Source organism: Strigops habroptila, chromosome 1 (assembly GCF_004027225.2).
Source record: "Strigops habroptila isolate Jane chromosome 1, bStrHab1.2.pri, whole genome shotgun sequence".
NCBI classification, from domain to species: Eukaryota; Metazoa; Chordata; class Aves; order Psittaciformes; family Psittacidae; genus Strigops; species Strigops habroptila.
Genome location: NC_044277.2, coordinates 100352616 through 100380187, shown reverse-complemented (window position 1 = coordinate 100380187; position 27572 = coordinate 100352616). Strand labels below are relative to the sequence as shown.

Below are 27572 nucleotides of genomic sequence, written 5' to 3'. Positions count from 1 at the left end.
AGAAGCAAGTTGTCCATCACACACAAGTTAAATGGTAAAAAATAGCACTGGCAGTTTTTAGGCTTCAACTATGACATTAATTAAGGGGGCAAGGATGGGAATAACCAAGATCTGTAATCCTGCTCAGTGAGGGGAGCTCCTTCTGAGTTTTGGGCTTGCCAAACTCCTTTTTACCTCTGGTGCTCTAATTTTACTTCTGCTCTCCTTTCCTGTGAACCGTTTTCCTCATGAACACCTTTTACTTCCCTTTCCTGCTCCATTTCACTGCCTTCTGTTTAGTGGGCCTACTGACTGCAATTCATCGTGGATACTGGTATATTCTTATTTTTAAACCATCTAGAACAGAGCTATCCCATCTGCAGGCAGGTAGTGCCTCTTCTACAGTCACCCAGCCATGGCAGCTTCCCTGCATGAAGCTAAGCACACCAATACTTACACACATTTGCATGGTTCAACTCAAAATCCTTCAATGTTGGTCAAGTGCATTGAAACCATACCGGCATTGTTACCAGATATCACCACGGCTTCAGCTGTATCTTCTCTCCCCTGCTCCACAAGTCCCTGATTTCCCCACATCCTCCAGTATGTAATGTCTTCATCCACTTATTTCTTTTGTTCATCATTTTCACACCAAACGTCAACTCTTTGCTGGTGTTAGAAACACACTGCCAAACACAGGGCATGAGTGATACAGGAGACTAGAACTTGTTTGCCTTTATGGATCCCACACCATGAATTTATACTTCTGCTGGACTAGTGGAGAATGCACAACTTCACAGGTGTAGACAAACTGTGACAGTGCTGTCTGGAGCAGGCATTGTCATCAGAGCATTTTTATGAGGGTGGGAAGCCATCAGAGCGTCTAGCTGGCATTGCCATCCAGTAGTGGTTCGCACTCTGCCATCCCCCTATTGCATTTAGACATAACCTGCTCCAGCAGATTGAAATTCTAAACCCATATCACTAGAAGACTACAGAAATTCTCAGGGCTATTGTGACATTTGTGCACACGTGAAAGAAAAGACACAATGCAAGGAAGCAGTTGGGAAACTTCTATGAAAATTATCCTGATATATCATAAATCGCAGATGATGACAATAACACTTTGCTTGCCCACAGGAAGCATTTATTAGGTATCCACTTGTCCTCTTGAATACTGGACATTGTTGTTCCTCAATCATGCCTTCTACCAGTTGGATCCTTGGACTAGGATTAGTACTTGGAAGGCTACTGAAATAAACTCAGCCACTGAAGTAGAGTAGCTTCTCCAAGGCTACTCCTGTTCCTCCAGAGTGCAAGGGTGTCAGACATGACTTGCCTCATCCTGCTGTGGTTTCCAAATATGTTGCCATTGCTTTTTAGTCATCCCATATTGCATGTAAACAACTGACAAACTGAAGGCATGGAAGATAGTTCTTCTGGTAAATAAAAAGCCCATCATACCAGAAGAGACTAGAAAATTGTGGCTGGCTTAGTGACGCTTGCTTAGTTTAGTAACACAGAAGGTGAGTTTCCATTGAAAGAGTGAAGTCAAGGAGGGAGAAGAGTTGTTTAAGCCAATATTTAACAAAAGCAGAACATGCACACTGCCATGAATAGAGTCACAGTAGAAACTGGAGGAAGGTTCCAGTGGGGTTTTATGTGGGAAGTAAAGACTAACTTTGGAGATAGCTTTGATGAGCTTTTAAAGTGATGATCTTAAGGATCCAGGGCATCTCCAGGGCTGCTTCTGTGTGTTCTTCTGATGGCCCCACTGCGTTTCATATGCAGTAAGCCAAAGATACAGACAAGGAAAGAGACCAGACTGTGTTACTCGCCTACTGCCAGGAGAGTGAGGGATTCAGTTCTGCACATGTTCATAGAATATATTTGTACATTATAAGCTTATAAAGGCAAGCTAAGACTCTAAATATTGGTCTCGCGTGAATCTTGAGTTGTTTCGGCTAAATTATAGCCCCTCCTTTGAATGTCGTTGCTAAGAATGCTGTCTGTCTGGCTCAGGATATTTCCTGGCTTCAAGCTGCTTCTCTTTGTCCTGTTTAGCTGTCTGAAATCCTATGTGCTGAGAAGCAAATGCTCCAAGTCATATCTGGCTTTGGATATCCATGGAAGCGAAGTTTTTACTGGCTACCTGGAGTCTTAGAACAAGCATGAAGCTGTCTGTGCTTACTGTTGACAGCTTTTACATGTACACAGTTTGATAAGATGATTTCCATGGCACTCATTCAGAAGGTTTTGTGCAATTCTTCAGGCAAGAATTAGGGTGGGATCAGAGTCATGTAACCAGACTCCTGTGGCTAACACCAAGTAGAAAAAATACAGTTTTATTGTGTGTCACCTCTAAGGTACATATTTGTGCAAAAACTGGTTAGGTTTGCAATCTTAAACAAGAATTTGGAAATGACAGGGAGATTTATCAGCATTGATTCATGACAATGGCAAGCTTTTCTTCTATATGGCAGTTGGGATCTAAAAGGTCTAGGCTGCATCAGAAAGGTGATTTGATCTCGTCAAGGGATTTATAAACTCCTGAATTCAAACCAGATCACATGTTGATCAAGATGGATTTTCTACTGATTTCAGCCTTACTCCTTTCTGTCTACATGGTGCAGGTGATCAGGGTCAGTATCATCTAATGTTAGCTGTATGAAAGCTCAACATTAAATCTAGTCAGATATACGGCTTTTCTCCTGCCTGCTTACCCAGAGAGACACATCTCATATGGCCTGGAGGTGTTTCTCTGGGGTTTGAATCAGCCTGCTATTTCCCCACTCTTCACTGGGGGAAGTCTCTGGAGTTATTCAGAACAGACACTCAGGATTGCAGCTATAGGTGGACCAAATCTGCTGATGCACAAACACATAGATAAAATTTTCAGATGTATCTAAATCACTCATGTGTTTAATATTGTTGCAAGTTGTATGCAAATATTGTCTTCTATCTAAAGAACTTGGAGACAAATTTTTCTATGGGTTTACAGTGTTTTAAAACCAAAGTAACTGAAGTTTATACCAGCATTATCATTCAGAATCTGACCCAAAGTTATCAAACAAGCCCTTTTCTGCATAAGCAGAGTGCCAAGACTTACCTGAGAGATCATGCATCTTACTGTGTTAGTGTGGATATTTTAAATAGTAATACATCATGAAGATTACATCTTTTTTGGTTTTATTCTTTTATGTCCTCTTACCATTTTAAATTTGCACATTGATATTTCTCCATCAGATAACATTTTCATTTGAATTTAGAAGGTATCTTTTTCTCTGTGGTACATTTCAATTCGACAAATACAAAACAAGAACTTTTTCATTGTCATTGTCTTTGTTGATGTTGTGCCTAAAGTTTTTTTAACTACCATTTGATCCTATGTACATCTCAGATGTTGTGAGCATTTACACACAAAACATGGCTTGTATCATTCCTCACCTCTGACTGAGGTCCTTTGAGCAAATTCAGTTTGATGGAGAGACACAACAGAATTAAGAGACAGAATTAGACACAACAGAATTAGACAGCAAAGGTCTAATTCTGTTGTGTCTCTTTTTTTTTTTTTTTTTTGATTCATCTGAAGGGAGATTTGGAAATCACACCCTCTGTCCATACCTTCACTTTGAAAGAATTAACTAATCCTTTGTAGCATTATATAACTTCACTGGGACAGAAGCAAATAAGTCTGTGAGGGTGATGAGGCCCTGGCACAGGTTACCCAGAGAAGCTGTGGCTGCCCCATCCCTGGCAGTGTTCAACGCCAGGTTGGACGAGGCTTTGAGCAACCTGGTCTAGTGGAAGGTGTCCCTGTCCATGGCAGAGGGTTGGAACTAGATGTTCTTTAAGGTCTCTCCCAACCTAAACCATTCCGTGATTCTACGGATTTATGTCATTTACTGTTAACATATAGGTCCTAAGGTTCAGGCTGAAGCGATACCCAAATATCATTGCTCCTCACCCCTGCCAGTTCTGGCACACATACACAACTCTACGCAACTGCACAGAGCAAAGAGAAGGGCTCCCCATGAAACAACATGAAAGCGAGCCCCTCACTGAAGCAAGTGGTTAAATAGTCCTTTGCAGGTAGCTCCACCGATGCAATCAGGACAGCCCAAAATATAGGGTGCAGTAAGTTTCAGGGACCTGAAGATGTGGCAGCAATAAATGCAGGCCAATTGATATGAAAAAGAACAAATGAAGAAACTGAAGGTTGTGTCTATCTTGTGACTTGCTGACACAAAGGTTGTATTGTGGCATTAAAGTATAAAATAGTGATAATATTAAATAGCCTGAAACGTGAAGTAGAAATTGTACTAAAAGAATCATGTCTTGTGAAATCATGACTTAGGCAGATAAAGCAAATTTGGAAAATATCTTGTCATGGCTTACCCCACAAGTTTCTCCCAGATCTAACCCCTTCATCATCTACTTTAATGCAAGGTGTAGCCGTCTGAAAGTCTCAGGTATTCCCAGCAACAGTAGGACAGATCAATAATAAAATTGGAAGTAGAGATGTTCCAGTGGCCTCAGCATCATCCCAAGAAGAGTAAATAATAAGAACTGCTATTGCTTAAATAGCTTCTGTTTGGGGAAAAAAAAAAATAAATAAAAAATCAATCTTTAGCTCTGGAATATGATAACAGAGAAGCAGGAAAGATTGCCACTCAGAGCAGACCTTCCCCTCTCTTTTAGAAGCTATTACAAAAAAGAACAAGAGAAGCAAGAGACAGACAAACACCCCTTAGCAATGACTGACCTTAAGTCTCTTTGTATTAATTCAGGCTCCCATTAAAAGCCAATAAGAGGGTTTCTTCCACTAAGTTCAAAGAGCTAAAACCTCACCTGTGACACAACTTTCAGACATGTTTCTGAGTCTGAAGTGTGTATTTGAAAAAGATGAGAGGCAAAAAGAAACTAAGAAAGAGAAAAATCTTAAGAGCTGGACATAGGCAACAAATTGTTTGGAATGCAGTTATCTCTCTGCATTTATTCAGTTCATCTGTTCAGTGTTTAACTGCTACCCAGACCAAACACCTTCTATGAAGAAAATGATATGTTTTTATCTTGGTTCCACTAACTCCTCACTTCTCTTCTGCTGTGCCATGAATAAATCATGTCATTCCTTTACCAGGCCGTTTACTAGTTGATATAACCCAATCTGCAAAGTCATTTTGATTCATATCTCTTCCACATCATTCCAAAATATATTTATAAATCTGGAAATTGAATTTGAAGATTTGCATATGTTTGTGTATTAAAAAGTCTATCCCAATTAATAAATTGTGTGTGCGGTGTTTTACTGCAGAATGTCTCTCCATTTGTCCCAAGAAACAGTGATGAAAATTAGTAATCACTGCAGACCAGCATTAGACTCCTTATATAGGATTATGAGGATCCTGGAGGCAGAGGAAGAAGACTTGGTGTCACCCCCTGGGCTTTTTGTGTGGGCAGCAGAGGGACCAAGATCAAGGCCAGAAGACCTCATAGAAGCTGCAGCTGAGGAGGTCTGTCAGATCATAGTGAGAGGTTCACGTCCAAAGGAGAACTAGGCCAGTATCATTGGAACAATGTATGAGTAAAGGTATGGACAGACTACTGTAGCTACAAGTAGAGTTGCTAGATTAATGCTCTTTCATCTGTTAAAAACATGATTTGAAAGGGTGTAAGTCAGAGGTAAATACAGTCATGAACATTGTGGAGAAAGCAGGTGGCGAATGATTATTTCATGGTGTACGACACGAGGGGTGCTCGGTGAAATTGTCCATTAGGTCTAAAATAAGCATTTGGAGGTATGTTTTCATACAGTGTATAAAGAAATCATAGGTACTGAAAAGGTACTGGAAGGTACAAATGAAACTCAGAAATATAAAGAGTTATGAGAATTATTAGAAAGAGGTAAGAAAAATTCGGACTATAGGAATAAGATAAATTCAGTGGAACATTAGCTTATATGCATCCTCCATTTGAGGGAGATAAGAAGATATTTCCACAATCATCAGGTATGCAAGACGTAAAGCCACAAAGTATTTTAGCTGCTTAACCTGCCCTGCTTCCTAGGAAGATTCTACAGATCTTCATCCAATTGGGAAAAAAGACCCAAAAGAAGTCCTTCTTGTCTTTTGATCAGTATCAGTACTGTCAATTCGTTGTTATTTGTCAATCCAACTGAAAAAAGGCAAGAGCAATTTGGGATAGGAAGAGGAGAATGCTTCTTTCTTCAAAAGAAATTGAATTAAAACAATTAGTAAAATCTGAATATCAAAAAACTGAATTAAAACCAGGAATACTCTGACACTTCCATCACGAGTTTACAGGTGTTAGGTTTTATTTTATTTTACTGTGGGATTTTTTAATGCTAAAAAGAAACATGGGAGATTTTAACCAAAACTTGTCTCAGAGTTTAGCCAGTCCTGCTTGTTGTCATCAAGAGGAATTTCCTTCCATCTGTCGTTGCTACCCAGAGCAGGGAGTTTCTGAATCACCCTGCAAGAGAGAAAAAGCCACCTAGGATAGGTGTGAGCCGTGTACCAGATTTTGCACAACCACACAAGCTAATCAGAAGGAAAGATGAGAGCATTTGGAGAAGTGATTACAACTATCAGTTCTGTTTCCATAATAGGTTTGCCATCAAGCCATGTGGATTAGGAAATTAGAGAGGGCTTTGTGAAGCATTTGCTTAAAGCAGGAGTGGCTGCTGGGCCAGATGGTGAAGTAGAAAGGTGGAAAAGTATATGGAAGAAGTGCAATCTCTCCTTGTACTTTATGTACATGATCATTAATCACCGTGACACATTGCAAGCAGATTTTCAAGGAAAACAGGCAGAGGTAGAGGATGAGGAAGAGCTGTGTTTTATTATAAATATATACATATATTATACCTACAGCAATTACTTTGCCTTGGATGGCCCATCTTGTCTGCTTAACTTTGCAGTTGGGTAGTGTTTAGTGTGCTGCAGACCAGATGGTGTTGAGCTTAAGAGAGACCCTGCCAATTTCACTGGGGCTTGACCCATTTGCACTACCGTGGTCAGTACATCTGCAAAGAGGCAGAGCTCATGGCTCAGGCGGTACCAAGAAATGTCGTGATTTGATTAAAGAGTTATGGCCCATCATGAGCCTTTAAGGCACTGTTGCAGTAAAACTTCACCAGAACTGGTTATTCAGGCCCGTGGCTTCACCCCTTGCCTTTCAATAGTATTTTATGTATTGACTGTCATAAACACTGATATAAATGAGCCAAAGGTCTAGCCTTATATTTACACTTGTAATTCCCTTCCGTAAGCAGTGGCTTTTATACCACAGCATTCTTTTGGAAAGCTAACTGCTTTAGTTTCCCATCCTGGTTCTCCAGCAGTAGCTATATAGGGCTTTAGCTTACATAAGGATTACCTCTACATATTACATTTGCTTCCTCTAAAGAACTAATTTCCCCCCTCTCCCCCCCTTCTTATTTCTGCACTGTTATTTTGCTCGCTTTGCACATCCATCCCCTCCTACTTGGCAGGGAGCCTTATGAAAAGGTAATCACCTCGTTCCCTTTAAAACTTCATTTTTGAACTCCTTTGTCCTGATATCTGCAAAGACAGAAGACACCAGTGAAAGAGCTGTGGGATGCTGAGATCCCTCTAATTGTCTCCCTGCGATGTTTTGCTCAGGACTCAGATAAACAATCGAGTTATGGCACCTTGGCAATTATTGTGCATCTGCTGAGCCAGGATATCTCCCAGCATGCATGATTTACACCTTTTGCAGCTGTGGAGAGATTTCACTTAATTTACATTACAATGAAAACAGTTTGGCCTAGTTGCCTTACCTCCTCTTTGCCATGCACGGAGAGCAGCGTATCACTGCAGCATCAGTAGCAGCATCTCATAGACAATATCCCATCCTCATGGGACCAAATGCCTGGTGCTTCTGCAGATTGTGCACGCCTGAAATGGGAACCAGGGATTTTGTTCTGTGCTCGTGAGAGCACCCAGAAGAGGACTTGTGTTACACACAAGGCTCCCATTCACAAATGCATGTCTGAAGGAAAGAGACCCTCTTGCACTTTCTAATTGCCTTGGCATCTTCTAACCATGACCAAACTGGAACACAGGAGGCTCCATCTGAACATAAGGAAACACTTTTCTGCTGTGAGGATGACCAAGCACTGGAGCAGGTTGCCCTGAGAGGCTGTACAGTCTCCATCCTTGGAGGTTTCCAAGGATATCCAAAAGGCATCTGGCCATGCTTCTGAGCAACTAGCTCAAGGTGGCCCTGCTTGAGCAGGGGGGTTTGACCAGATGACCTTCAGAGGTCCCTTTCAACCTCAAACATCCTGTGATTCTATGAAAGCAGTAAGCTGAGTTCTAGTAAGACATGTTATGAGATTATTGTTATCATAAATGAGAGTTTGTTGTGACTTTTTCAGTTGAAACATTTTGTAGGTTTGTTTTTTTCTAAGTGGAAGGCCTCATGTCATCACAGTGGATTTGGCTTTTAGGAGTAGATGCACCAGTTTGACAGTTTTGACACAAAAGACAAATTATTTCATGGATGTTAACTAATACCAGCCCCACCAAGGGGACTTTGTTCACACCAGGGACTTGAACCTTCTTTTTCTACAAAGCAGAGGAGAGCCTGGAGCACAAGCCTACTGGCAGTAGGATGCTTTCCAGTTCTCAGTGCATCATCCCCTCTGCTGTGTATTGCTAATTATGTGTTACACAGTTATAAACCCCTGGTCTCCTTTCTCATTAATTCTCCAGGAATACAGTTTAATAAGATTTAGCTTCAGTCTCACTGGAAATGAGAAAATATTGGAAACATTGTGAACTGTCAAAGGCTGGAGATACCATTTCCAAGACCAGAAGCTCTGTCTATTCTGATACTACCGCTTACGCTTTGCAGGTTCAGTGTACTTCATTACTGCATTAGTGCATTGAGAAACACAAGTTAATGGGAGATGATTCTGGAAAACAGCATATGAAACTTCTGGTGCTTTTGACACTTTGCCTTCCCACTGACAGAAGATAAGATCTTATTACCTGTCCCAATAAGTCCTTCTATTGGTGTGAAATCTGAGACCCAGGGAGATCAGAAGAACTGGCTGCACTTTCACTGGAGGTCTGTGGCAGAGCTGGGATTTGACCTTGTAACATAAAAATCTCAGTTTAATACTTCAGTCCAAAGTTTGCTGCTTGTAAACCTCAGAGTAAGAACTAAGCTTGTGATGCTCTTTTCCAAATTTTATGTTCATTTTCAGTATAGCAAGTAATCTGGTAGGTAGTAGTTGTTTGCTCTGAGAGGAGACATTATCTATCACTTGAGCCATAATTACAGTGTGGTAAAATCTGTATCTTCTAACCTTGTACTTTTTGCACCTCCCAGACATCTAGTGCAGAATATGAGAGTTATTTGAAAGGTTTGTTGTATCACACCATGTTTGTGAATTTGTGCATCAAAAAGTGACATGAGCATTAAAGGATGGTAGAAAAAGTCTCTGGGAAGTGATTTTCCCTAAAATATGGGACACTTTATTACTAATTTTTCATCCCAGTGATGCTGTATCATTGTGCTTCCCTCTACCTTAGTTTCCACATCTGCTAAGGCATTAAGACAACTTCTGAAAGTAGTATTGAGAGCAGTGAGAAGAATTACAAAACAATCAAACAATCATGAGGAAGTGCACTTAAAAAGAAGAAATAGGAGAAAATTAGCTGAAATAAGAACCCCTTAGTTCACTGAGAGTAAGCAGCAATGAATCAAAACCACCATGAAAGCTAAAAGCATCGTCAAACAGAGAGGAGGAGTTTTGAGCAGGAAATAGGAAGCAGGAAAGTTCGGATAATGGAATCCATTGTAATGAAGAAGAAAGAACAGAAATTGCATAACAACACCAAAAAATAAAAAAAAAGAAAGAAAGAAAAAGAAAACAATGTGCTGAACAGTCATGTCCTTGATTTGTTTACATAAGATCTCTTACAATCCCGATAGGAACCCTGGTAAAAAGAAATGCAAGCAATGACCATACAGAGAGAGCCTGGGGAACAGCAACCCACCAAACTGTGCCAAAGTTAACTTCTTTTGGAGCAGCTGTTAAAATGAGAAAAGGCATCAGAGCATTTGTGGAGTTTAGATCTGTTGTAAAGACAAATTACAGGGGCAAGTGTAGTGTCAAAGTTTACTTGTCACAGGTATTCAAGAAGTGAATTAAGCCAGGGAATAGGCTGCTGCTGATTTCAGTGCGAAACAGGTCTATGCTTAGGAAGATGTTCAGATGACTCAATTGTTAGAAATTCCTGGAGGTGATGCTTGAACATTTTCATGACTCATAGCTGCATAATTGATTTGCTCCTGTTTGCAGAAGTTTTATTGTTCTTGTGCAAAGAATCTGATTGTTAGAAATGTTTACAAAGCTCTTGAGTTTCACTGATGTAATTCTTCATCTTGGAACTGAGTTTTGACTACTGCTTGTTCATTCTGGCTTATTGTACCAGCTTTCCAGTAGGGGATGGCAGGCAGTTTTGTTCAATAAATGACACCAAAGGAATTCCACAGTGAAGTCATTTGCATGACATAGACAGGATAGAGACCAGTGGTCAGAATGGGTGCTGGGGGAATTTGCAATGTGCAATGTATTGCTTCTTTGTTATTTCTGTCTGACAAATGTGAGGCTTGGCCTTTTAGACTACAGACCTTTTAGGGTAAGGCCTGTCCTGGTCAGATTGTTAGTTTCTCCTTCTTTTGCTTGATTAACGTCTATACAGCCTATAGCCAATGTGAGTTTGAGGTCTGGCTGGGACAGGAAGCAGAGATGTCTTAAGAAGTGAGAGATGCTTTGCACTGAACAATCCCCTTATAATCCCAGATGGACCAGGATGTTCAGAGTACCAGAGAAGCATGTGAACTTCACAGTTTTGACAGTTTTGGCTGAAAGAGAGGGACATCCTTATGTTAATTAAGGTTCTATTTAACCAATTGGAGGCCCTAGGCACTCAACTTGCTTAAGAGTCAAAGAAGTCTTCCTGCCTTTGACTATACATGTTAAAACAGGTAATACAGGTTATAGATATCTGGTTTTTCTCCCCTCATAGCCAAATTTTGAAGTGTTTGGTTCGGTGCAGTAGATTTCCCAGGAATCACGTTCAATCAGGTCTCATCTTGTAGGCAAGGTCTGGGTTTTGAGGACTGCATTCAGTTTTCAGACCTCTGACCTTATTTGTAAAATCAGCACTTTATCTATCCCTGTCTTGGCTTCTCACATGTGAAGTGAAAGACATAAATAATTCACTGCTCTGTTTAGAGAAAACTTTTCCAGGAACTAGGGCAATATGACAGTAACACTCTCAAACAATCCAGGTGCAATGCCAACAACCAAAGGTCTGAGTAAAACTGGCACTATGTTGGCATTAGAAGAGAAACTTTGTAGGCACCTCAGTATTAAATTGTACTTTTTTTTGAGGTTTGAACTTTACAACCCAATGAGTCCCTCCCATTTATGTGTTCTGTGTAATGTAAACACTTCGTAACAGAGAAGAAGTATGAGAATTTTGCTCTAAATATTACAAGAAATGTCCTCTGGCATTTGAATCAACAAAAGGCAGACATTTGTTAAACAGCAAGCTGAACATTTCTTTTTAAATCATGCTTTTCCCTTTCCTTCCAGGAAACGTGACCAGGAATTGTACAAGCCAGGGCTGGACAGATGTGTACCCTGCGCCATATGCCATAGCTTGTGGATATGATTCCAACAGCACTCCAGGGGAAGAGGTTTGTAAACCTGGATGGGTAGACATCAAAATTTACCAGAGATTGATATCAGAATCACATGATCTTCCTATGCCCAATTTTTTTTCATTCCCACTCTGATTTCTCAAGAAGGAAAGATCCTCTTGAAGATCCCTGGAAGCAGAGATCAAATGTCTGGTCAAAGAGATGATCCTCCCATTGATTTCCAGAGTGATGGCAGGCAATCAGCACCTGAGATCAGACCAGAGTCTTTTTGATACCCACACATAATTTCGGGTGCTGGATTTTCCATGTTTGAAACAAGCCCTCCACGTTTATATTCACCCTTAAGTAGATATGATGATTCTAGTATTTCTAGGCCAACGTAAGCCTAAAAAGAGCTAAAGCACATAACTTGCCATCAGTGCTGGTCTGCTGATCTCAGCCAGCTAAAGATGTAGAAAGCTGTAGTGAACACACATATTTTCATGCAATGTTACTGAATTTTGTAAGGAAATCATAGAATGGTTTCAATTGGAAGGGACTTTAAAAATCATCTAGTTTCAACCCCTGCCATGAGGAAGGCTGCTCTGAGGTCTCTCAGTGCCTTCTTTTCTCCAGGCTGAATATGTCCTTCCTTTCTTCTGTTGTATGACATATGTCAGTGTTTCTGAATGTTGGACATAGGAATCTCAATAAGGAATAAATATATGTGGTGGTAGGTCTTTGTGTATGGTCACACATTACCAAGGCACTCAAAGAGTTAATGGAGAATATGAATAGAACTCAGCTAGCCTCAATAGTGAAAGAATGCAGAAAATAGCAAAGGAAAACTTGCACAAAGAATTTCAGGACTCTACTGAGGAGAGCCTTAGTCTGCCTTCGAAGTCAGCCACCACTTCACACCCTCAAGTGTCCCGTTTCTCAGATCAAGCCGTGTGGCACCACTTGCATGTTACCAAAGCCATTGTTACAGGTCTGCTCTGGAAGGTCCTCCATCGAGAGCTCCGGGTTTTGTTCCAGCTGCAAAGGGGATTTGGGAATTCTTGGGACATGCTTTGGCGACCCAATGGATTGCAGTGTTGCCAGAGTGCTGCGTTACCAAGAGAACATGTATTGTGTTCTTTTAATTCTTTCTTAATTATTTTCTTTTGATTTCCACAGTTTTGTCATGCTGTTTAAGTCTAAATTTGTGTGAAAGGTGGCAGAGGGGGGTGAACAAGCAGTACTAGGCTGTGAAGAAGAATAGATTTTTGTTGTTGTTGAATTGGCTGTCAGTTTAGGGAGGAAAAAGTAAAGGGGATAGAAAAAAAAGAGAACAGCAGGCTGCCTGGGACATGAAGTCCAGAACAGACTGATAACCTTCCATGCTTAAAACACTTCATGCACTCTTAACACCTACTGGTTTCAAGTCAGAAACAAGAAGAAAAATATGAAAAATAAACAAAGGCTGCATGTAGGAATTTTTAGCTGTGAATTCTGGCAGTCCCTAAGAAGGAGATGATGTAACCATCAAAGTAGTGCACTTACAGTCTTTGCAGTGATTCCTTCTCCAACCTGACCTTTAATACCCATGTATCAGCAAGTGTTTTGCTGTTCCACCGTCAGACGTGATGCACAGCTTTTGCCTTGTATGCCTCCACCTGGTCAAGGAGGAGGCATCCCAGGTGTCCCCATGGGCTCTGTCTGAAGATGGTGAAAAAAATAGATGCCTCCAGAGGTCAATTCACCCCACATTTGTCTCCAAAGGGACCTTTTTGCTTTTACTATAGAGGGAACCCAGATGACTTTAGGCTAGGTGATACGAACCAGAAACACGTTTGGGTACAGGGCTACTGAAAGACTTGATATCAGTATTTCTTTTCTTTTTCTCTTAAAAATGTAAATGTTTCACATTCTAATCGCAGTTGCCAAGGCACAAATGTAGAGGTTACTGAACAGACAACCAAGGAAGCTAATTCTCAGTTCATCTCAGTTTAACATCTACCCTAACTAATTGTATTAAGCAGGGGCTTTTAGAAGTCAGAGAGAAATTTGCTGATTTTATTCTGTAAATCAGTTTGGGTCCACAGTTTGAACCCAGGCATCCAGGCATGCATTTCCTTCACTTCTCTAGATCCCTCTTTTTTTGTAGGAAGAATATTTTAGTAATCTGAACTCAGAGTAAAATTCCAATTCCATTTATGATCTTGGATCAAATTCTCTGCTTTGATACCTGTAGAATAGAAAGTGATTGTCATTAGCGAGTACAAATGAAGACTGAGAAGTCAGTATGTGCTGTTTCCAGAACAGAGATGACCCCGCATGCTACATTAAATGTGAAGAGCTGTCTCTCTGTACACAAGGATTGGTTGTTGTAAAATATAAAAGCAGGGAATTGCTGGTTAAATAATACCAAGATCTTCCTGTGCTTAACTTGCTCCTGTGAATAACTCAAAGAAGCAAAGCCTATACCTGTGTTGTCACTGTGCTGGTGGAGAGTTTCCATCCACCTCCCCACTACCAATGTCTCCTGTGATGCCTCTTAATTTCCTTTCCTCCATTCCACTGCTCTCCTAAATACAGTGTGGGACAACCTCATCTTCAAACTTAGTCCCCTACCGCAAGCTCTGTCCTTCTGCTGCCCAGGTCTTTCCTGGAACACTTCTGCTGTGGTGCTATCAAGAAGGAAACTAGATAATGAGAGGCAAAATCAACAGGAAGTTGATTGATTTTATTGGAAAAGTCTCAGCTGCCTTTGGGATCCCAAGTGCAAAGAAGACTGGAAACAAGACTACATGTAGTTAGCTTTGGGTGGAATCTGCAAGACAGTGGGGTAGAAAGGTGAAACTTCCACTGTTCCTTTCTGTAGTGCAAGTCTCTCTATGCAATGCAGATGAACAAGACTTAGGTATGACCATACCATACTGGCTGACTCCATCACCATAGCAGTCTCCTGATATATGGGCAAGATCAGGTAGATAAACTGACCTGAAACCCTTGCTATGAATTATGTGTTCAGAGTTACTGACCTAAAGCTCTTAGTGATGTGGATTCATTGAATGGGGTTGTAAAGACACTGTGCTCTTAGCCATCTTTGATATCTGTGGTCTAAGAAGCAACAGAGATATGACCAGTGTAACCTTTCCTCTCTCTGAAAGCTCTGCCTTAACAATCCTCCAAGCTGGCTGTGCAAATGCTAGAGGATTACTGCTCAGCCTCACCGCTTCTGTAAAGTACCTAGTACCTGTCAAAGCCTATGAAAATAGCATATGAAAATAGCATATGAAAATGTCAGCCCTCACTGTTATTAAAGAATGTTTTCCCAAACAAGCTTGGTCTTAGATTTGCTGTTTAAACTCCATTCGTAGTTCTTGTTGTTTGGATTTTTTTATAGAAAATGGTGACAAGGAGGGCAGAGGAGCACCAATGAAAGGCTGGAAAAATAAGGTTTTCCACAAACTGAGTTAGAATCTCATAAAAACAAGGATTTTTCATTGATAAAACAAATGTCCAAATACCAAATGATTTTTTGCCCTTTTTTTAAGCTGAAAACCAAAATATATTGTTTTAGTGTTGCTGGAGAGCCTTAGGAGAACTGAAGTTTTGGTACCTTTCTTACACATTTTATTTAGACCAGGATTCCCTATTGGATTTAAGTCTTGTGGTGCCCTGTGCTGAGAGATGCCCTCTGTGTGCTGCCAAAGAGAAAAGCCATAAACTAATTTCCAATTTAACATATATTTCTGAATTAACAGATCTGTAATTTCATCGAGATCAATTTAAGCTTTTACTTGCCAAAACACAATGTCTAGCTTCAACAAAAGCAAACCAATTTCCAGACCAGTTCTGTCTTCAAACTTCCTTAACAAAATGAAGCTCATCATACTCACCACCTCAGAGCTAATGTGTCATTGCACTGTTTAAGTGAACATTGGTCATTCTTGTTCCACAAGGTTATAATCATCTAGCTGTCTCTGCAAGTGTCAAATCAGACTCCTTCCTGCATGAAATTTTCCCTTGTGTAACTGTAACCTGGTTTTGGAATGATCCAAGCTCTACTGCAACCGGACACATTCTTCATATTCACACCGGTGGTATTTGAGTCATGTACTTTATTGGATGTGATTTTAAAGGGTAAAGGAGTTGTAGTAGGATGATTTCCTTGTCTCACCAAGAAAGTTAGTAAAAGCTCAGTGATGGCGTATTTAGGAATACATGTTGGCAGCTCTTCGAAAGATATGTTTTGTTTCTTTCCTTCACATTAGCAAACGGCATTCTATGGCACTGTCAAGACCGGCTACACCATTGGACATACCTTATCGCTCATTGCTCTCACAGCTGCTATGATCATTTTATGTCTCTTCAGGTAAGACTATGAGCAAAAAAGGCATAGGTAAGGGGATGACTCAAAGGGCATAGTGGATCTCTAAGTTATAGGCTGTGAATATTACAGGTGGATGCAAAGGACTTCTGTTAAGCCTCAGTTGGGCAGGGGAGAAAAGTTCCACAATCTTTCCATACGATGGTTTCATGCTACTTGTGGCCTTTGTGTGAGAGTTAAAACCCCAATCCAACTATTCTAGGGGGATTCATGTCACTAATGTTATGTGATGGCTCTCTGTATTAGAGGCCATTATCACATAATCGTTACAGTCCACAGAGCTAGTCAGTATGGTATATATGGATACTATGGAATGATGCATTTCTACTAAAGTAGGTATTAAAAATGGTACAGGTGAATCACACCCTGAAGCTACCTCCCAAAGTCTATTTCAAAAATGCTTCCTGTTATAGCTCTATGGCAAGACATAGATATCCAGAGCCATTCTAGATATGCTGGAGCCTCTAAGATGTTCACAAGGGAAGCAGATGTGATACAGCAACTTCAGGCCTATATGGGTTGATGGGCAGATACTCTACAGCATATCAAACAGCATTAGATGCCTAGATTGCAGCAAATTAATTAATCCTCAGTCTTTATAATAGATTCAGGCATCTAAATTTGGATGTCTCCAAAGAAGAAGATATATGTAAGATAATCTCCCATTATAATGTTGTTTATGTATAGGGAGAATAAAAAGAAGTAGACCTCCATGAGATAGAAGAACCTTTTAGATGTGATTCCACCTCCTCATGCCACTTTCCAGTGGCTTCCCTGAAATGCATTATATGGTTGTCCAATTTATAACAGTCTGGTCAGACATCATCCTCAGAGAAAGCTGTAGGAAGTAGCACATGTTCTAGGGTTATTTTCACACTTATAGGAAGACTGGCCTTAACCTTCAAGATATTTGCATTTCTCAGCACATGCGCTCTCTCCACTCCTCCTACAAGGGAAGCATGAATCAGACACATCATAGGCAAATTGTCTCATCTCAGCAAGGTACAAGGTGCCAGCCAAGTTGGTGAAACTGTTGGGTTCACACTTTTTGTTTGTTGGAAACAGCATAATTTGACTTGCTTTCCCCTGCAAGTGCAGAGGACTCAGCTCAGTTACATTATCTTGATGTTGTCAGAGATTAAGAGCATACTCTGCCAATGCACAGTGACTCATTAAGAGGTGGTAATTCGATCATGTTGCTGAGCGAGGTCTGTTGTGGTTCTGATGACTGTACAAAGTACCCATTTCCAAAGTATTAGGCCTTTCACTTTAGCTAATACAAATTCTTGCTTGAAAAAAAGACCTACTTGATCAATATTAATCTTCAAAATATTAGTAGGCAAGGGACAGAAAAACCCTGGTGGTGTTCTCAATATCATTAATGAGTAATTTTTAAATGAAAATATATTTTGTATTGCTCCAGAAAGCCAAAAATACGTGTTAATTTTGGTAGCAACTGCTAAGATTTTATTTCTATTCCTGAGAAAACATTTCACTTTGAAAAGAATTATTACAGTGCAGACATTCTATAGAAAACAAACCTGTATCAGGAGCGCAGTTTGCTCGGTCAAAAACTTTTCTTTTTCCAGTGGAGAGCAGTGTGATGGACCTGTTTTCTGTCATTCTGTTTTTTGACCTTTTTTTCTGAGAATTGGAAAAGCAGCAACACTGCTGCAGATGTATGGATTGCCACATGTTTTGTGGATTTAAAAAGGCTTAAGTGGATTTGCGATGATTTACATGAGAACATAGTCTGACTCAGGTTTCTAATGTTTAATTGTATGTTGATGTCTTGGCAGAAGAAACATAAAGAAATAAATAATGCTTTTGAGAAGCCTTGCTATTCAGAAATGTTTTTTCATCTCTTCCCAACAGAAAGCTACACTGTACTCGAAATTATATTCATATGCACCTCTTCATGTCCTTTATAATGAGAGCCATCGCAGTCTTCATAAAAGATGTCATCCTATTTGAAAGTGGAGAATCTGAACACTGCTTTGTGAGTTCAGTAAGTAGCCATGCACATTGAAGTTTCCATCTTTTTCTGTTGCCCCTCCTAAACAATGCACCAAAACTTAACTAATGTTAAGTTGCAAATGTATGTGAGGCAGTAGTTTGGGAAGATTTCATGGGTTTGGGTTTTTTTTCTCATTTGAAAGAAACAAAAATGTTATTGTAATATTATAAATTAAATAAAAATTTATTTAATTCGTATGGAAAAGGCACAAAATAAATTAGCAGGGTCAAAAGTTTATAGGCATCTGGTCTTCTGAGATTAAAGCCACAACTGGGGCTCTGCAAGATTTTGGACCTCCTGTCAGTCCTGTATCCATCTCCCAGTCCCATGCTAATTTCTTGGACATGCTGGTCAAAGGAGACTTTCAGTCCTGTGTTTAGGGATTCAATAAAACCTTTCCCTTCAGTGAGGGTGGGAGTCAGATCCATATACTTTAGGCATCTACAGGGTAAGTACCTACACATGAGCTATATGTGTAAAGTGCAACCATAGTAAGTCAAGCTCTAATTAATATATTCACTGGAGTCTGGAGAGTGCTTCACCTCACTTTGAAGAAGGCATCTGCATTTGGATGGCTCTCTGGGCTCCACCAATTGCAGTCACCATATATCTGCAGGAGTTTAGGCAGGAAACCTATATGTAGGCATCACTGTCAATTTTTCATTCGGATCTGTATCCCTCACCTGCTGTCTGCAACTGTGAGATTTCCCAATTAGGATGATAAATGAGGGGAATAAAGGAGTTGGGATATTTTTTTCACTTTCAAACTCAGTGTTATCAGCTGGAGCAAACATTAAAGAGGGAGAAGAGCTGTTTATCTAAAGGCCATATTGACGCAAGAGGACACTGGTCATGAATAAATTCAGGCAGGAAGTTGAAGTCACCAAAATAAAGAAATGTGATCAGAAGTCATTTAAAAAAAAAATAAAATAAGGAACCCTTCATAGTAAATTCATAGCATTAGAAAAGCTGCTTGCTGGTAATAGCAGGGGACTGGGCACAGCAGCCCAGCAGATCCCTTCTGGACCTGGCTTTTTACGTCATGCAGCACTAGAAAAAGATTCGTTTTTCTCTTCCATCCACCCAATTTCTGCTTTGCCATCTGGGTTTTTCTACCCTTACCCTGAGTCCTGCCCATGTTGTTACAATGACCTTTCCGCTTGAGCACGTCTCACTTGATATCAACTGCTCCCAGCTTTTCCCTGAGAATATCTATAGCATGATGCATTCCTCTCGCAGGTTCCTGCCCCTCCTGCCCCCTGTGGTTCACTGGGATCTGTATTCTTTAGAAATAGTTTGCTTTTTCACAGAAGTTTTATTTTGAAGGTCCGTGAATGGTTAGAATGACATATAAACTGGAATAAACAATTGCCCGGTGTCTGCTGCCACAGATAACTGCCAATGCTAATTGGCAGAGAAGCCAAGAACCCAATGAGCCATGGAGTTTGAATTAACCTCTCACCCCTGCAAGATTTTCCACTGGGTTGTGACTGAGGCGTGACTGCAAAAAAGCTGTGTGAGAAAAAAGCTGTGTGAGAAACATCTGCTTCAACTGTCTATCCAGAAACACTTCTGTATATAAATACAGGACTTTGTCCTGCAGAACCCACAGCTCCTGGAAGCCAGTGTGCCTTCTGGCAGACCCATGGCTACCACCATTGTGTGAGTTTCTCCCCATCAAAGGATTTCATGTTAAATGCCAGCTCAGGGTGAATGGCTGGATGATACACAAGGATTATAAAAATATGTGGAACAAATCTGTCTCTGCTGCACTAAACTGAGCATACCCTTGCAAAATCTGCACCCATATTGACCCAACATTTTGGACAACCTTCTAGGTCATAGGGGAAAAAATAGCTACATGAAATGCAATCAAAATGCCTCTCCTAATATCCTTCTCTTTGCAGAAATAGTTATAAAATCCACTGTGGTTGGCTTGGGTTAGGTTAAATAATTGGATGTTTTATGCTTTAGATTTGCAGGATAAAGTTTTAACTTGGGAGACCTGGGTACTAGTTCATATACTCAGGGCCTAATACACAATTTACTGAAAATTTTGTGTATAATAGCTAGGTATGGCCTTGAGCTCATTCAGTCTGAGGAGAGATTTGAACAAACAATTCAATTTACTAAATGTTTTCACTGCTATGCTGCTTTAGAAAAGGGCACAACCAAAGCTATAACAATGTTCTATTAGAAGAGAAAGTACTGCACTTAGTTCCTTTAAAGAAAAAAAGCATAAAGGCACCCCTGTTCTGGAACAGATTCAGGGCTATAAATGAACAGACTTCTCTCCCCGTATTTCTGGTTAAGGGACAAAATTCTTGAATTTGGCATTACCTGTTGCAGTAATAAGACTTAAAATTATGTTTTATGCACCAGCCACACAAAAATATTTTAAGCTCTCCATCAACAAATGTGTCAATACTCAAATCAAGTAGGAACTCCACTACATGTAGGTGTATACGTAACTGAAAAAAAAAATTCTTCATAGGCTTTGTATTTTCACTTCATTTTACCTAGTGTGGGAAAGCTCAGTTACGGTGTTAACTCTATGCCATTTTAAATGCAAATAGTTTTGATTACCATTGAGTTCAACATGAACACCTTAAAAAATGAAATTTGTTGGGCATTTCTATGGGCCACAGAGCCTGACAATGTGGCAGTAAGCATTTCAGGGCTAATGCAACCAAAATGCATGTGATGGGCATCACTGAACCATCATGTGAAACAGAATACACACCATGCTGTGGGTGATGTTTACAGAGTGATGTGTGGCACCTGTAGCCTCCTTGAATTCCTTGGTCCTTTCTTGATAAACCCACTCCTAATGGAAAGAAAAGTCTTGCTGCATGAGTGAAAAAATTCAGCCTGTTTTCATGAGGCAGAAGCACTGATTTGGCAAGCAAGGCTTTTTTTTCATAGCTAAATGTAGCTTACATGATCATTGATCCCAGGACCTGCCCAAGGTGGCCCAGGCTTTTTGTCCTGCACCAAAAAACTCATCAGCAGTAGCTTTACAAATGTCCCTCATACCTTCTCCTCTCCCCAACTGCCCAAACCAACCAGGCTTGTACTTAGGCAAAGTGGGGATCCCTTGGCTGGTGTGGAGGCATGTAGACTGACCTTCAGAGAGGGCTGGCCCTCTAAAAACCCGGTGTGGGATTTTCCAGTGGAAAACAAAGAACTACAGAGACCTTGAATTTGCTAGAGAGGTAGAAACAGCAGAGGAGTACGATGGCCACGTTTACACGCAGCATATTGCCCTAGGTACCAATAGTCGCTAGTAGACTAAAGCCACTTTCTCTGTCATGCATTCACTCATAAAGTATGTCTGTAATTATTTGTAACTGAATCATCCTGTTGTCTTAAATTGCTTAAAAATAGGCATATACCCTGCTTTAAGCACTCAGATGTAGAAATGGGGAGGGGTCTGTGAAATCACCCACTCAAACTTCTTCAATAACTATTAATTTTAATTCATTCAGAATATGTTCTGTCTCAGCATTCAGTCATTTCTAATGGAAATCTCACTTCCTATGGCATTACTGCATCCAGCAATTACTCATACAGCATGAAAAATTGCACCACTTTCCATCCTGTATTTGCCGGCATTCTTCTGTTTTGTTTTCTCACTGCCAGACTCAAGAGGCCTCCTTACAAGTTTTAGTTTTTCACATTGGTTTAATAGGCCTAGTGACCTTCTTCTGTCTTGGCATTCCCACACTTTGTCTTCCCTTTCCCTTTTCTCCCTGGAGAACACGCTGTGAAAAACAGTACCCAAAACAGCAAACCTGGTAGAAAGATTGAACTGAACACTTCAATTGTTCAATTAAGGGGTAGTCCAGTAAAGTTCCTGGTGACTGGAAAAGGGGAATCATAACCCCTATTTTTAAAAAGAAAAAAAGAAAGACCTAGGGAACTACAGGCCAGTCAGTCTCACCTCGGTGCCCAGCAAGATTGTGGAGCAGATCCTCCTGGAAACTATGCTACAGCACATGGACAATAAGGGGGTGGTTGGTGACAGCCAACACAGCTTCACTAAGGGCAAATCATGCCTGACAACTTGGTGGCCTTCTATGGGGGGATCACGGAGTTGGTGGATAAGGGAAGAACAGCTGACAAAACCTACCTGGACTTGTCCAAGGCGTTTGGCACTGTCCCGCACAAGATCCTTGTCTCTAAATTGGAAAGGCATGGACTTGATGGATGGAGCACTCAGTAGATAAGAATTGGCTGGATGGTTGCACCCAAAGGGTTGTGATCAATGATTCGACGACAAAGAGGAGACAAGTGACAAGTAGTGTTGCTCAGGGGTCAGTATTGGGATTTTGTAGAACAGCAAGTAGTGATAGAATAGAGGTGAATGACTTTACACTGAAAAAGGTGAGATTTAGATGAGATCTGAGGAAGAAGTTCTTCCCTGTGAGGGTGGTGAGACACTGGCACAGGCTGCCCAGAGAAGCTGTGGCTGCCCCATCCGTGGAAGTGTTCAAGGCCAGGTTGGACAGGGCTTTGAGCAACCTGGTCTAGTGGAAGGTGTCCCTGCCCATGGCAGGGGGTTGGAACAAGATGAGCTTTAAGGTCCCTTCCAACCCCCAAAATTCTATGATTGTATGATTGTTGTTTCATTTGGTTTTTTGTGGGTTTATGGATAGGTTTTTATATAGTTTCATTACCATCATATATTGATAGCATAATAATGAACCACTTACATTTCCAATCTAGCTGAAGACAAAGAAGCTGTCAGTTTGATAAGAGCAAAGATCAGGTTCTATAGATTGAATTCAGGCTGAGTTTTTCTGAGCTCTGCAAATTTACCTTTGGTGAGGATTCAGAGAAGGGAAACTAGATCGTTTGTCTTTTTGCTTTTGCATTCCATTAAGAAATTCCAACAAAAAATTCTTCTTTGCAAAGGAGTGTGGGATTCCTAGCAGTTGTGAACATGTACACATGTATTATCAGTGTGAAAAATAGATTTTTTCCTCAGGCCAAATTGATAATATCTACAGGCCCCTAAATAAACTTTATACATGGAAGTGGAAGACAAACAGATTTTCTTTTCCAGCACCGCCCCAACTGAGGCTACTCAAATCCATATTCTCTGGCTCTTGTGGGAGTGCACCGATATGCAGGCTGTTGGAGATATGGAAGAGTAGAAGCCTTTTTATGCACTTGTCTAAAACTAAAATTAATGTTAGAGACTCATCCCTTTCGCTGGGTTGCATCCTCTGGGAAAGACATCTACTCCCACCTACACAGAGGTGGAATGAGCCTTTCTTAGCACAGACAAGCTGAACTTTGGCTGACTGGCTTAGGGGAAGAGCCTGGCAGAAATCTGAACACAAGGTGAATCCTTCCCTTGACTTTAACTGGAGTTGGGTCAGTCCCCAAAATGTGTAAATATGTCAGCTGACACTTTTTCGGTTGCTCAGCCCATTCCTGCAGAATTGTATCCCATCCACTAAGTTTAATGGGACCAGCCGGACACAAACGTACTGCCTGAGATAAGGAAGTGCTTTACAGTCTGTCTGTCTTGCCATAGAAATGACGCCCAAGGTAAAAAGCGGTTCACCTTGTTTTCTCAGCTGTGTAGAGTGAAGGAGACCATCAATCTTCCAACCTAATAGGTAGCAGACACATTTGATTTTCATCCCAAAGAGCAGCAAAAGGAGCAAAGCAAAGATCACCGCTGATGTGATCTTTCTCACTGTGCTCTTCCACTCATGTCTGAGCTGAACCACCACACCCTGTCCACAAATTCCTGTGAAATCCAGCCAAATGGTTCCTGTTGGCTTCAGGAGATGGGTGTTGCAATGAAATTGCTGTCACAACACCAACTTAACACACCCATCTCCCTGGTCTACATTTTTGCTATCAGTTTGGATTAAGAGGTTTGCATCTGCCAAAAACCTTCTATGGAATGTTATCCCCATATCTGCTGATATCTCCATACCTGCTGATCACTGCTACAAAATTCTAAGTTTTACAGCAAAACAAACGACAGAGGGGAAGGAAAAATAAAAACCTAGAGAAAACACCTGTGAATGATACAAAGAAGTAAAAAACAATGCAAGAAAGCGGGGGGGAGGAATGGAGGCATTGTATGTTTGCCAGTTCTCTATCAAATATCACACCAGCACTTTAAGGTATTGAAACACTTTTAGAAAAGACCAGAAAACAGGTGGGAAGAGGAGACAAAGGTGCTAAAGCTACATGCCTCAACTGTGCTTTCAAAAATCAGTGCCAGTGTTCAATTAAGGATTTAACAGCAAGTTCAGTGAATAAAGGGTGTATGAAGTAGTGAGAAGCTGTAAATAAGAGGTTTGGGATGCTAACTGCCCATGGCCAGTAGCAGCCATGAGCATGGAAAATGGACTAACCATCCACCTAGGCTATTTTAATGCTCTTGTTTGGATTTTGAAATTATCCAGAGATACCCCATCCAGGAACATGTTATCTTTTCTAGACTGAAGATAACATATCTACCTGCCTAAGCCCTCACAGACACTTACAAAGTAGGCTCTAAGTCTACAGCATCTCATACATGCCGTAGAGAGAGGACCTGAATGCAGGTAATTGCTATGGAGCTGATGGCAAACAGTTACTTCTGTATTGGTGAGACAGCAGTTTACGGCTGCCACACCTGAAGCCTTGGTTTTTGCACCATATTCTGCACAGGTACTCAACCACAGTAGGGGCTGGCAGTTGCAAGTAAAGAATAAAAGGGATTGGGAAGAAGGTTAGTGGTGCTTGGAGGTGAATCTCTGGTGAAAGGATGTGGGATGAGAAGGAAATGTCAACTTCAGGTCCGAGTTGGGGAAGAAAGGAACATGCAATGATGGAGAGTGAAAGCCTTGAGTGTCAGAGAAGCTAAAGGTGAAACATCATCATTTTGAGAAAACATCATCATTGAGGGATGAAGCTAGGCACTGCATGTGTGGTGCTGGAGGCATGCCAGGTTAGGAAGTGAAGAAGGTTTGCACCACAGGATTGGGATTCTGCTTTAGAGAGATGGGGTTTTCAGTAGAAAGGTGGGAGAAGCAGGGGAAAAGGGCACTATTTCAGCTATCTGTTGTCCAACATGGATATCCCTACACAGAAGAGAAACAGGATGTTTACCAACTAGTTCCACAACAGAACCAACAGAAAGCAGACGGGTGAGCTTGATGGTAGCTCTGGCTGGGCTCCCTCCCAGACAGTTGGCCACAGGTCAGGCCCACGGAGCATGGATGAAGTGATCCATTCCTCCAGTATCAGATTCTGGGTTATACCCCTTCTGCTCCTTGGACTGCTCATATTAGGCAACCCTTGAGAATGTCTAGACCACAGACACCAAGCTCTAACACAGTTTTACACATTTTTTCTTGGATGAGTTATCTCCTTGCCTTCTCCTTTGCTGCTGGAAATAACCCAGGAGTGAAGGCAGAAAGACTGTGGAAGAACTCTGGAGCAAGAACTTTCTTTGAATAAGTGACTATCATCCCTGACACAGCCGGTGACACCGTCACAGGCTGGCACCTTAAAGCAATTGTGTGTATTGCCAATAGTGAGAGAAAATGTGATAAGTGTGAGGAAAGGCATTATCAAAACTCCGCTGACCTTCTCTCTGTAGTTGCTGCTTTGCAGTTGACTTGCCTTATCACTGAAAATGTGTTTAGAAGTGCCATTATTCTGCAATTGAAGAGCACGAAATAGGGACAGTTGTCCCATTTACGAAGATAATTTTATTTTTACGTCTAAACTCAACTCTGAGTCATCTGATGCAGAGGCTAGAGCAGCTAATACTCACAAGACTGACCCCCCAAAATTCCTAAGAGACAAAATAAGAAAGGCCAAGTAGCTCAAAGACTGACAGTCACATAACCCTTGTGAAGAGCAGTGGAAGAGAAATGCTTAAATAGCCTTGAGGGTACAGTCATGGGACTTAAACTTGACATAAGAGCTTCTTCTTGAATTCAACAGATAGCATTGTATTTGAGGAAGCCTGCATGGGAAGTGGGCAAGGCATAAAGTGCAGTCGTGCAGTCCACATTTTTTGTTGGTGTAAAATGGTACAGATCCATTTATTTTAATGGAGTTCTCAAGGTTTCTGCAAGTGCAGGATCTGACCCTGCTATGCTTTGCTGTGTTGCAGGCACATAAAACAGAGGTTGTCTCATGTAACTTCCATATTAGCAGAGAAAGACTTTTAAATTCCTTTTTATTTTCAATAAGCTGTCAGCTGGCATTGAAGAATTGAAAGCACAAGGAAAAACTGAGGTTATTTCATGGGACTTTGGGGTCCATATGGGTTGACCTATTGCTAGAGAAGTGACACTCGAACAAGAGGAATAATACTTTACCCATATTCGGTAGTGGCCCAGCCCTGGTGCAAGTGGAAGTGGTGGTACAGGAAAGAGAGATGGAGATTGAGCCCAATAGCTTCTTCCTAATGTCTCCATCCTTCAACAGTCTTGATGGGAACAGGCAAGACTTAGCTTGCTGAAATCGTCTGTGTGTGCATGTGTATGGCTGTACAGCATAGCCCATAATTCTAGAAATAGCATTTCTGCTTCATGAAAGTGGTAACAAATCAATAAGCTCAGACTCAAATCCAGGTTATAATGGCTTAATAAATTGCCCAATGACAGCTGACATGGAGTAGGTACTCCAGTGTGTGCTCTCAGGCAATGATGGGCGCATGAAAATGTAATGTATTGTGACCTAGAGGAAAGCGGGTTAAGATAAATTAAATTAATTTGCTATTGCCAAGGCTTAAGAGCACTCTTGCATAATGTTTCTGGGGCACCACTGATGCAGAGCAGCATGTTAACAGAGAAAATGTGTGTTTGAGGCCTCTTATCCCTGTACCTGAGATAGACGGTGACTGTGAAATCAGTTATGTTGATCTATCCGCTGTACTTTTTGTAGGGTTGACTTACAGTTGAAGCCACTAAAGGCAGTAGGAGCTGAAGGGTCCATCATCAAGACATAAGATTATTATTCCCATGAAGGTCTTTGTTATAGTTCATAATAGGTGAGAAATTGCTTTAACCGAGGCTTTTAACATGACAACTTAGGCCCTCACAAACTGAAGGCTATGTGCCTCAATCATAAGCCAATTTGTTTCTATCAAAATGGCACTTTAAGAATTTCTTTAATCAAATTTCATTAATCAAATTTCATTAATCAAATTTCATTAATCAAATTTCTTTAATCAAATAGTGTTAAGTCCTCAACACCCAAAATCTCTATGCATCTTCCAGGAAAATTTATACCCACTAATATAGCAATTTAGCATTTGAAATTACTGGCCTGTCAGACTCCGTGATAGAGAAGGAAGAAAGGAGTCAAAGGCATCCAGTTGATTTAGGAGGAGATTTCTGTTTGAATAGACCTCAGTTCCCTTTCATGGTAGAACATAAACCTTATGGGGCTTTTTTATTGTTAACATTTAAATCTAGCCTACAACTACAATTCAAATGAGGGAAGAAATAGAAGTGATGGCCT

General features: G+C 40.8%; 1 protein-coding gene across 2 annotated transcripts in view; it reads left to right on the top strand.

Moving 5' to 3' along the window:
• Positions 1 to 27572, top strand: part of VIPR1 (vasoactive intestinal peptide receptor 1) — a 119053-nt gene that overhangs the window by 61945 nt on the left and 29536 nt on the right. For both annotated transcript variants that reach the window (XM_030501306.1, XM_030501317.1), the window contains exons 4-6: positions 11639 to 11742; positions 15948 to 16048; positions 17939 to 18071. In XM_030501306.1, coding sequence (XP_030357166.1) covers positions 11639 to 11742; positions 15948 to 16048; positions 17939 to 18071 — 338 coding nt within the window. The remainder of the gene's footprint in view (positions 1 to 11638; positions 11743 to 15947; positions 16049 to 17938; positions 18072 to 27572) is intronic.